Source organism: Alosa pseudoharengus, unplaced genomic scaffold, assembly GCF_046254945.1.
Source record: "Alosa pseudoharengus isolate Yale_2024_CS ecotype anadromous, Long Island Sound unplaced genomic scaffold, YU_APseudo_1.1 YU_APseudo_1.1_scf_1, whole genome shotgun sequence".
Taxonomy (NCBI): domain Eukaryota; kingdom Metazoa; phylum Chordata; class Actinopteri; order Clupeiformes; family Clupeidae; genus Alosa; species Alosa pseudoharengus.
The window spans coordinates 53,337,943-53,350,341 of record NW_027468564.1 but is presented as its reverse complement, the minus strand read 5'-3'; the positions used below and the strand labels follow the sequence as shown (position 1 = coordinate 53,350,341).

Below are 12,399 nucleotides of genomic sequence, written 5' to 3'. Positions count from 1 at the left end.
GCTCATCGCTGTAACCTTTGCCCTTTGACCCCGGAGCCTGACCTTGATGAGGTTGGAGGCGGCGCGGATGCTCATGCGGGCGACGGACTCCCTCTTGCGGCGCGGCAGGCGGCTGTAGCCGGAGCGCTGGCTGGAGAAGGAGCTGAGCGAGGTGATGCGGGGGGTGAAGGGCGTCCGCGGCGGCCGGTCCGTCTCGCTCGGGTTACGAAAGGCCCGGCCGCGGGCCAGAGGGTCCACGATCTGGAGGAGGAGGAGGAGGAGGAGAGGAGACGAAGATGTGTTACAGGATAGTGCTTTAAGGACAATAAGGGACAGAAAAAGTCATTTATTTTCATTTACATTTTCATGATTTAATTTCATGAACTTTTAGGCAGAGGATTCGCTTACAGTACAATACAGTGCTTGGCTTGTATAGCATCTTCATATCCTTCACCTCACAAATTTATCACAGCTTGTCTTCGTAACAGAAATTAAAATAACATATCGTCAGTGAAGAATGTAAGCATGGGGACTACAAAGGCACCAGAGAGATTACCAGCATGAGGTCAAAGGTCAAAAGACCTCATCAGGACATCTGAGAGCACAGGCACGTCTCATGAGACACCCAATACACTCCCTAAATGCATGACATGACCTAGCCCCCAACAGCAGTGCACACTGCCGAGAGACAAACAAGAAGAAGCGAAGGGAAGGAGAGGAGAGGAGAGGAGAGGAGAGGAGAGGAGAGTGTGTGCTGGCTAGCAGTGACCAGAGGAGGCAGCAGCCAAACAGAGAGAAACTCAGAGAGAGTGACGTTATTATGAGAGAGAGAGAGAGAGAGAGAGAGAGAGAGAGACATAGATAGATAGACAGATAGAGAAAGACAGATAGACAGAGAGATAGACAGAGAGAGAGACATAGATAGAGAGATAGACAGACAGAGAGAAAAAGAGAGATAGCCAGAGAGATAGACAGACAGAGAGAGAGAAAAAGAGAGAGAAATGAGTGCCAGCTGCAGCTGAAGCACCCCTTCTGCACTGCTCCATTATTTACAGTAGGTTGGGGAGTAGTGCTCTCTGAGACCTTCCTCACCCTCACTCATCACTCTCTCCTCCCCCTCCCCCTCCTCCTCCTCCTCCTCTGATCCCACCCGCCTCATAGCAGACCCTTCACATGTCCCAACCAGGGGCTCATCCACCACAGTTAAACTGTCTGAACTAGGGCTTCATCGATTAATCAATTAGTTGTTGACTATTAAATTAATTTATTATACGGCTCTTCACAATGCTAGTAGAACGCTCCATTGACTTGAATGGGATTTCCCAACGTTCTACGGTAAAATAAATTCATGTAATTACCGCTGCAAACATATAATTACCGCTGTCAATGGCAACGGGTTTTGTGCTGCTGATCATATCACTCCGCAAGTATTCCGGTCACTTCTTGCATTGGAACTTCATTCAAAAGTGAAAGCAGACGGTTGATCAGCTGTGTTCTAAAGAATGTTTGAATCAAGTTCAGCGTGTGTTGCGAACTATTTGTTTCTCAGCAAAAGCCACGACGAAACGGTAACAATTAAGTGTAAAGAGACATATCGTGGAGTTTATTTTTTCGTTTTGGCAAGTAGCCATATAATAAGCGGGATAATGTATAGAACGCCGGTTATTATGGGAAAATAAGTCCCTTCAGGGCGCTGGCCGCTGGCGCGTCGGGGTCCGGTTCGCCCTGTCGGGACTTATTTTCCCCATAATGACCAGCTGAACTGTGAATGACCAGTCTGAACTGTGGTGTCTGTAACTGTCTGAGTATCTTTTCAGGGAACAGGCCATTTTGTTTTGTGTTTCTATACAATGGACTGAACAGAACAACTCTTGTTCTAACCCACCCAAACCCATGTTCCAGTTCCTCCAGCACTGTTCCCCAGTAGGCCTCACACTGTGCCACTGCAGACAGAGAGGAACACATAATGCCCCCTAGTAAAGAACTTGTGAAACGCCTCATAAAAACAAAACTACTGGGCAGGAGCTAGTTCCACTTTCTTTTCTGGGGCTTTCAGAAATGCAAACTATTTTGGCCTAGCACTCTGGTCCCTCAGGGCACTGGGGTTTCTGGGTAAGAAGAGTAGCGAGGAGGTGGGGGGCGGGGTGCGTGTGTGTCTGGGGGGGGGGGGATGTTGGCTGGAGAGCTGCCTGGGTACCTTTGGCATCTTGAAGGCGCCGGGCGACTCCAGCTTCTCCATGCTGCTGCCGTCGGGCACGTCGCAGTACTGCGGCTTGAGCTTGCCGTAGCGCTGGCTGCAGTGGCGCAGGCTCTTGCGCTGCCATACCTGCTGCTTGGTCTCGAAGTCGCTGCCCACGCCGAACCACTGCGCCGTGCCCCTGTGGTCAGGAGAACCGAGGAGTGGGATAGAGAGAGGTGGGGGGGAGAGGGAGAGGGAGGGAGAGAGAGAGAGAGAGAGAGAGAGAGAGAGAGAGAGAGAGAGTGAGAAGTGTAAAAAGAACATGGGAAGAGTGGAGGGAGAGAAAAGTAGGGGGAGGGGTGGAGACACAACATACACAACTGAATGCAGAGGCATTCAAATAGTAGTATCCACTGAAAGCCATACAGACTGTACTGTAGTGAATAAAGCAGTTCAATTGAAATTAGCTCAATGCACTAAAGCGCCTGTGCAGTTTGCGACACCAGTTGATCCAAAAAAAAAATACATATTTCTTGTGAGACATTTTTATTCTGCACGACTACATGCCTCGGAAATGCCAATGGAATGGAAATGCCGATGAAATGCTTCAGGACCAGAGATGACTTCCTCCACTTCAGGCCTGGGTAATTATCTTATATGGAGGCTGACTGGAGCAGTGGCAGCACTCCAGCCCTCTAAGCCATCTCAACTAATGGCATTGACTGGAGCACATTTTCATTAGGAAACAAGATTACAGCGCAATCCAGGAAATTGTGGTGCGCGTCGAGGAATTCATTTCGATTTGGTTCAGTGTTATTTCCAAGAAGCCATTACCAGAGTGCTCTGTTTTGTGTGCATTCCTAAAAAAATACAACTGCCCGGGATAGGTCCATGAGTGATCCATGACAATGAAGGATTCAATGTGCAGGTGAACGTGTGTGTGTGTGAGTGCAGATTGTGAACACAGGAATGTTGTGAGTGTGTGGCTGCCGGTGTGTGTTATGTTAGCAGCGGCATGTGAGTGTGTGTGTCTTGGCTGCCTGAGTGTTGTTATTGAGGTGCGTCGTCGGTGTGTGATATGTTAGCAGCGACATGTGAGTGTACTGTATGTGGGCAGTGGTGGGTGAGCCAAACGTGGTGGGGAGGTGTGTGTGTGTGTGTGTGTGTGTGTGTGTGTGTGTGTGTGTGTGTGTGTGTGTGCGTGCGTGTGTGAGTGTGAGAGAGAGAGAGTTAGTGTGTGTGTGTGTGTGTGGAGCGATGGCTCACCGGCGGATGCTCTGCGAGAGCGAGGTCTGTCGGTGGAACTGGGCTCTCCTCCTCTCGGCCGAGGGCTCGGACAGGGCCTCGCTCGACTGCTGCATGCTCACGCTCTTCTTCAGCGATGGCCGCAGGGGCTGGAGAAACACACACACACACACACAAGTTAATTTCCACATGAATCTTCTTAACTTTCGAGAAACATTACACAGCAGAGAGGAGAGCAAGTGCGCCAAAAGCGAACACATCACTGTTCAGTCAAGTTCTCCATATGATAAAGCACACAGACACCTACTGCTGACTGACTGCTCCACAGGACTGGGAAAAAGTATATGAATGTATGTATGTAATCTCCTTAGAGGCCATCACTCATCAGTCCCTGGACATCTCTGAACATGGTACAAAGACCAGCATGTGAGCTAGCACCCTGCCAGCAGGTGGGGTACAAGGTTTTATTGTGTGTGTGTGTGTGTGTGTGTGTGTGTGTGTGTGTGTGTGTGTGTGTGTGTGTGTGTGTGTGTGTGTGTGTGTGTGTGTGTGTGTGTTTTGATAGATAGAGACAGAGTGAGAGAGAGATTGTCTGAGTATGCATGTGAGCGTTTTTCTGTGTGTGTGTGTGTGTGTGTGTTTAAGCTTGCACATTTCTGAGAAAGAGCTTGTGCGTGCGTGTGTGTGTGTGTGTGTGTGTGTGTGTGTGTGTGTGTGTGTGTGTGTGTGTGTGTGTGTGTGCTCTATGATAAAATGCCTCAGCGGAGGATGCCTCCCTGCACACCCCACACTGCTCTGATTGCCTGTGACAGGTAGTGGTGCTGTGCACTTTCACGCGTGGCGGAGCACATCAACTGCGTTTTCAAACAGCCATTTAGACCGGACGAGTGCCTCATGGGCGGACAGACATCCTTAGAGCAGTATCTGGGCCATTTGGCTCTTAAGTGCCTGACCACAGTGAGACGACTGAGACGCACTGAGTGGGGGAGAGGAGAACAGGGGCGACATCTTCACTATAAACCAGGGAAGAGAGAGAGAAAGAGAGAGAGAGAGAGAGAAAGAAAGAGAGAAGAACAGGGGCAACGTCTTCACTATAAACCAGGGAGGAGAGAGAGAGAGAGAGAGAGAGAGAGAGAGAGAGAAACAGGGGCGACGTCTTCACTATAAACCAGGGAGGAGAGAGAGAGAGAGAGAGAGAGAGAGAGACAGAGAGAGAGAAGAACAGGGGCGACGTCTTCACTATAAACCAGGGAGGAGCTGTGTGCCATCCCCAAGATCTGTCTGGAAAATATTCCTTTCCATGTCAGCGGAATTATGTGTCAGCAGCAACTTCCGACTCCCAGCAAGCGTAGCAAGAGTAACATCAACACAGAGCAATGGCACAGCCAAGAACACCAGCACATCACCCAGGACACGCTCTGTCAAAACTGCAAGAATAAAACCATCCCATCTAATAGGATGTAGCACTCAATATCTAAATAATGTAGCAAATATGGTATATTTTTCATCTCAACAAATATCATTTATCCAAACATGTTCAAGAAATGCATCACAACTCTTGTTACTTGGCTAATAAAGTCCTAAATATAAATAACTTGCATGTCATCATTACATTACAGCGATATAAAAGGCATTCACAAGAGGAAATGGAGTCATGCATTTTTTGTCTTGCAAGACTCAGTTACCACCATGCTGCATAACTGTCACACCAAACCCTCCAGTGAATACCAGTCACCAGCCATGTGCAGCTGTTTCTCTCTCTCTCTAGTTATGGCCACACCCAGTCTGCACTCAAACACCACGTGCGTCGTGCACAGCTGAACTGGTCATGAGGTTTAACCACTGACCTACAAAAGCTATGAGACAACATCATCAGTGTTGATAACAGTGTGAGAGTGAAACAGTGATGAACATCAGCCATAGACTGTTAAAATAAAAGACCTTCTGGTAACAAAGACAAACAGGTCTGCCTAGTTGTTATACCCCATGTATGTAATCCAATATGAAATATGGTCTGTTAACTTACATTCAACTACTGAATTACAACAATGATGACGTAAAGAGTGCTACAAAGGCCATCGCCAGCCCATGTCACTAAAAGGCCATAATATACAATGGACCCTTAGTAGTGCTACTGCTGCCATGGTCAGTCAGTGTGGGAAAACAGGACCTCTCACTTCCCTCAGGAGGTCATCTGCGTGCGATGTGAAGGCTCTGAAAAGGTTCTGACCTGTTTGCTGGACTCTGCTTCACACTCTTCCTGGGACGGAGGGATCGCGATGGTCAAGCTTGGAGGCTTCTTGCTCTTCAGGCGGCTGTCTGGTTGGCTGCCGCTGCCGTTTGGCTCCGCCTCCTCCTGGGCCGACATCCTGACGTCTCTCTCAGGTCCTGGGGGAGACAAGCAAATGGTGTTTCTTTCCTTAGTATGACTCCAAATAACGATTCTTAGTATGACTCCAAATAACGATCCAAATAACGATTCTTAGTATGACTCCAAATAACGATTCTTAGTATGACTCCAAGTATGAGTCCAAATAATGATTCTTAGTATGACTCCAAATAACAATTCTTGGTATGACTCCAAATAACGATTTTTCTACCATTACATCCTGGCCACAAATAAGGTACATATTTATTGGTTAGGTCCCCAATCCCAATGCAATACACTTTTTGTGAATTCTCAGATAATTGTTTGTCAAAGTCTTTTAGCTGTGTGTGTTCAAAAAAACTCCAGTGGTCGTACACAGTCCAGTAAATAGCTAACAAAGTGGCTTGGAACAAGGAAGCCATACGCTATTCAAGCCAATGAACATGTTGCCTCGAGCACGGAAGGGAAGCATGCAATGTGAAATCTGTTCATATTTTGAGCTTAACAGCCATTCACCAGAATCAAGGATTGTACCTTCAATGACCTGCAATGTGGCGACAACGTTAGTTCCAGTCACTGACCTGTGATTATATATACGGAAGTTACTCGTTACTTGTTGAAGCTCTCATACAGGCTGACCATTCTATTCTGTAGTGCAACGGCCCATGTGAGCAAAAGGAAGGATGACCTGTGACTTGTGAACAATACAAAACTGTCCTCTTGATAGATGGCTGTGCTGAACTGTTGAGTGAATTATGAAATGATTGGAGAGCAAAAATATTTGCTGATCATAGAATTCCAAGCGAATGGAAACAGTCTGTAGACTGTTGGCAAAGAGGAGAGAAGAGAAGAGCTAACGGCACTCTCACACAGTACAATAAGGGAAAAATAGGAAGATGATCATATGAGATTATGTATCGCAATCAAACAAATAAAATGAAAAATACTGGAAAGAAAAATCATTGTCAATTAGTATAATCTTAAGGGCCCTTCATGTCATACTGAGATCCTTTCACATGAGGTGCCACAAACACGCCATGTTAGCTCATAGACTTACTGTCCACTCTGTTACGATGAAAGTGAGCTCTTTTTAGATCATGCATGACCTGGTGGTACTCACATCCCAACATCCCCACAGGAGGCCATGTATGACATCACCGGGATCACACACACACACACACACCCAGGACCTGTGTGATATCACACTCCCATTTCCCCCCACACCCCTCGGGGCCAGACCCAGGGGAGAGAAAACACACAAACACCACATCACACTACACCACACCATCCCACTGATGAACAAACAGGAAAATCCAACACCCTCTCCACCCTCAAACAGCCTGGCAAAGTTGTGCACTTCATACCCATGGTAACTGCATAAGAGCTCATTCTAAACAAACTGAATCAATGGGACTGTGAACCCTGCTGCTTAACAAACAGATGTTCCTCTCTCACATAGATATGTTTATTTTTGTTCGTTGGCACATGCTTCTATCTATAATGAGTTACAAATGAGGTGCATGCACACACATCCAAAGTGAGCTATGAGATATCAATGGTGGCATATCTTTTGATGTAAAGTGCACGGTCAACCTCAGACTGCTTATGTTGGTTTGGGAGTGCCGGTTATGAGATAGTCCATCACAGTCCGAAACACGATCCTCCCCCGGGGAGAGTTCAGAGGCCCTTCGTTACAGTGCTGTGGATGAAGCAGCGCTCTTTGGAGCCAATCACGACACAAACATATATTTTATTCTGCCTGCACTGAAGATGCAGCAACCTAAAAAACACCCAGACTGATGATATCAGTGTCATAAGTCACAAGTTCTGTCCCCTCCCACTGCCCTCACGGCCCGCCCTCCGTGAGTCATGACTTACAGAAGTCGCTTCCTCATGCTGACAGTGACCACTTCATCATGTGTGAGAAAACGAATGGCTTTGCTCCAAGGCATAATCAAACGCACAGGAATAGAGGCGTGGATGAAGAGGGGTATTGATCGTTCTCCACTATGCTGGACTCTCATGCCTGTGGGTGAAGTCCACTGCTCTGGACATCTGACTTTGGCCCTATATTTAGACTGCTATCACACATGCCACAAGGGACACAGTGGGGGGTTTCGCTTTAACATGCGTAATATGCAACTTACCACTAGCAAGTCACAGTATCGTTAACAATTCAGATATGAGACCCCCTTAAGATCACTTCAGACACCCTTCATTTCAAATGAATTTGTTGGTATGTGGTAGTTAAGTCTTATTTATCCCTTAATCCATAAAGAAATGTATTGATTATTACTTGGCAGGATACACTGAATAATGAATAACCCACATACTGTTTATATGAACTGAAATTTAGCCTTCTATATACATATCATAAACCACTGTGTAATTACAATTCCATAGACACACACCAATACCTTAGTTTGGAGTCCAACAAAGGATAAAGTGGGGTAATACACAAGCACAGCTTTTGTTTTAGTTCTATGAAAGATGGAGTCCACGATTCAGATTACGTTTCAACAGCCGATCAAATTACACCCCCCCCCCTTCCGTGCTCACAGCATTAATTGTTTAGAGATTGTTGTTGAGATTGTTTATTCCGCTGTCCAAACCACTGTGTTTGATCCCATTTACAGAGGCCGGCTTGTGTCAGAACACCAAACACTTGCAGATTAGCAGAATTTGACCAAAAGCAGGTGGGATCAGACTCACAGTGTGGAGGGGCATAGCGTCCCAGCATAGCGTGCGTGCCACGAGCTGATTTGATTTCATGAATGTTGATGTTATGGCAAGCCAGGCCACAGTCATGAAAGAGCCATCAGTGTGAGCACAGTACATTAGGCCAGCTCCGGTTTCAGAGCAGCCACAGCGCTCGAGAGGCGCTCACGGGATGCTTACTCCCAGACACTTTCCTGGTGCCAAGGCTCTTCCACAGAGGCCCTGAAGGAGGAGAAACGTTTTCCCCACACAAATATCAACAGTGCAGACTCACTGTTTCGCCGGTCCAATTTGCAATTTCATCACATATGATTCGATTTCATTGCAGCATCATATGCCGCCTCAAACAGCAACCGAGAGCAAAGCAAACAGACATCATTCCGCTGCTGTGACGCTGGTGGAGAGACATAAGATGTTGATCAGTGTTTCTCTTTGGAGAGTGAAGCCAACTGAAGGCCAGGCCAGGCCAGTGGTGTTTTCTTATACAAACCACCCTCCCCACCCACAGAAATATAAAAACACATGCCAGTCGCCATTAGTGACCACACCTGATGCAGTCACCATGGTAGTGTGAGCCCCCCGGGACAGCGGAAGACCAGTGTGATGATCAATAACAAAGCTACACTCCCTCCCTCCCTCTCTCACTCAATCGTTAAGACCTCAGATAAGATGATATGCACATCATGCCAACAATATGATGTGCACCATATGGCTGTCTGTGTGGGAGCGACAGTGGAGGACGTGGGAGTGAGTGTGAGGGGTTTGCGGTGTTTGAATTGGATGGCGCTCTGCTCACCTCAACAGCCATGGGACCCCCCCTCCTCCTCCTCCTCCCCCTCCTCATTCACTTAGCGCTAATGAAAAAATGAAAAACAACCACAGCGCCAAGGAAACTGCCAGCGCTCCTTCCCTCGCTCCATCCATCCATCCATCCCTCTCTCCCTCCATCCCTCGTTCCCTAATGGAGTCTTTTACGGCACTCCTGAAAGGCTATGGCCATTATTCCTCTACTGTCCACAGAGGCATTCACTCATGCTGGCAGACAGACAGACTGACTCTCCCCACAGCAGAGACAAGCTCAAGGAAATAAAGGCAGTTTAATTCTTCAATAGCAACTGAAGAATTGTGTCTTGGCAAAGCTATGGAGCTGCATTTCAGCAGTGAAGCGGTTCTCTTAAAGGTTGTATCAGCGATTGCAGGCCCAAAAAAGGCCCAAACATAAATTATCATATTGATCTTATCTTTCCTAACGATCCGCTAGCTGCCTGCCCCATAAGCAGGCCGTCAAAAAAAATGCGTCTCTGTAGGCAGTCTAGGCTCTGATATCTGCACACAAAACCAATTGCTAACAAGTGTTGCCAACCACTCAAAGGCAAAATAAAGTGTTCCAACCAATAACTGACAAGGTGCGCGTTAAGGAGAGTTTCAATTGCACGGGAGGGAGGGGGAGGGAGTAGCGAGGTAGCTCTCTGTTTTGTTTGAACGTCAACAGAAGTGACATTACCCCGCCATCACTGATACAACCTTTAAAATAGCATTGTTTATTGTTTGTCTAGGTGCAGGACAAAAGAGGACTGCTAAGAATACGGTGTGGACATTGGGATGCTCTGGGGTTGCCGTGACCACATGTTGCATCAGTTTGTTTACGGGGAAGTCCTCCTAATAAGTAGATTAAAACTCTTAATTTTGCATACCGGAAATGTGGGACTCCCGCTAATCTACTCAAGGACTCAAAAACTAGCTTATAAGATTAAATGTAGGAGTTTCCCCAGGAGAAAATAAACAGGGTATGGCTATTTACAGCAAGCCTATAAGGTAAGATCCGGTCACAAGTGTTGGTATGACTCAATCGACCACAGGAGCACAAGTAGCAACCGTTGTTATGGAGACACCTGAGCAACTAAGCACTTTGTGGTCTACTAGTAAGAGCAAAAGTGTGCTGGGATTAACCAGATTTCCTTTCCTTCCACAAGTTGTCTCTGACAAGTTCTTGGAAAGCTACTGGAAAAGGTGTGGTGGGACAGCTCTTCTGGGGGGTATTCCAAGTATGTGGTTTAGTGTCCAACCTGGGTAAGTTAACTCAGAGTAAGGGGTAAACCTCCTAGTAGAAGAGCTGTATGGCTTCATTCTCCTAACAAAGCAATGCCATAGGACTTTTACCACTTACTCAGAGTTAACTTACCCAGGTTTGTCTCTCTAAACCATGTACTTGGAATACCCCCCTGATCATGTTCACATGAGAGTGCACTACAAACCTTTTACAGATGTGCAGTAGCCCAGCCTTTTGCCTGAAACTACTCTGCGGAACTAATGAATTGTTCCAACATACCCAGCACGCTCATTCTAGCTCACGCACACATACCACTCACACACCCAGACATTATGGAGTCAGGTCAGGCAAGGACCTGTTGACACAACCCATTACGCCCACATCAGAGGACTGACATTTCATCCCGGATACAAAACATTCCTGAGTGGCTACTCCAATGGGGTGACTGATGCAACGTCTTAAGACAGGCTGCTGCCCACGTAACTCACGCTGGTGGTCAATGAACTTACCAGGGCGGGTTCTACTCTGACACGACAGGCTCGTTAGCGTGGCCTTGCAGCGAGGACCCTGCCCTTGAGTTTGGTGCCACCATGTGTCAATCAAGTTCACCAGCTGTCTAACACCTTCAGTCTCTCTCTCTCTCTCTCTCTCTCTCTCTCTCTCTCTCTCTCTCTCTCTCTCTCTCTCTCTCTCTCTCTCTCTCTCTCTCTCTCTCTCTCTCTCTCTCTCTCTCTCTCTCTCTCTCTCTCTCTCTCTCTCTCTCTCTCTCTCTCTCTCTCTCTCTCTCTCTCTCTCTCTCTCTCTCCAATTCAATGTGTTTCATTGACTTGTCCATTTCAGGGAAAATAATGTTGCAACAGTACCTTTAAAGCAGGCTCTCTCACAGTCCATTTTCCAGTATTTTCCCTACACAGCCTCCAAAGTATCGACTAAGTGTTCAGAACCTTGATTGCAAAAAAAACTATTCTAGTCTAAAAAAGAAACTTTTCCAAATGCCAGGGCTTTGGTTGCGCTCAGGAATGACTTAAACAAAAGCAGGCCCCTGGAGAGCCAGTTAGTCTGTGGGAACAGCACCCAGTCACATGATTTCCTAGACAATTTAAAAAGTACTATTTTGCCACTCGGCTTGACAGACTTTTCCAGAAAAAAAAGCATTTGATTTCTCAGGCGTATCTGGACACCATCTGCCCTACGCATACACTTCGGCATCAAAACATAACCAGAGGGTGAGGAATGGTCAGTTACATATAAGGCAAAGGAGCATGTGGACGTTGCAAACACACCAGAGGAGTGTGCCTGCAGAACATGGCAAACTCATCATGGTGTGTGGTGAGCGTTCTGGCGCATAATGGCTGCCATGCATCACCCAGGTGGGTGCCACACATTGGTGGTGGTTAGTGAGGGCCCCCTTTCCATGTGAAGCGCTTTGAGTGTTGAGAAAAGCACTATATAAATGTAACGTGTTGTTGTTGTTGTTGTCACCATAGGTCCTCCTTACAGAGCTTATGACAAGGTGCAAGTGCTTCCAAAACGGGTCACTCCAATACTCACTCACACTTGAGAAAGATAGATAGGTAGTCAGATTATAAGGCCTGACTGGGAAGAAGTCATCTGACTAAGGCATGAGGCTAAACAAACATGACAGGAAGACTTGACAGAACTGTCCGAAAGGACCAGGAGGGACTCGCCGGGTAGCTTTGGCTCATCCCAACCCCCCCCACCCACCCCACCAGGTCTCCCAAGCTGTCACCCTATGTGGTAGCCATGGAGACGAACCAGCACAAGCTCTCTTTGAATGTCAAGGCGAGTACAGCTTACAGTAGCCTGACTAGTCTTGCCTAGCACCGAGCAAGTGGCAGG

The 12,399-nt window shown here is 47.1% G+C and overlaps 1 protein-coding gene across 1 annotated transcript in view; it reads right to left on the bottom strand.

The window, feature by feature from the left end:
• Positions 1–12,399, bottom strand: part of LOC143133137 (inactive rhomboid protein 2-like) — a 35,930-nt gene that overhangs the window by 19,995 nt on the left and 3,536 nt on the right. Inside the window, exons 3-6 of the mRNA XM_076292908.1 lie at positions 5,634–5,791; positions 3,425–3,552; positions 2,177–2,357; positions 43–240 (exon numbers count right to left, since the gene is read on the bottom strand). Coding sequence (XP_076149023.1) covers positions 43–240; positions 2,177–2,357; positions 3,425–3,552; positions 5,634–5,771 — 645 coding nt within the window. The 5' untranslated portion in view covers positions 5,772–5,791. The remainder of the gene's footprint in view (positions 1–42; positions 241–2,176; positions 2,358–3,424; positions 3,553–5,633; positions 5,792–12,399) is intronic.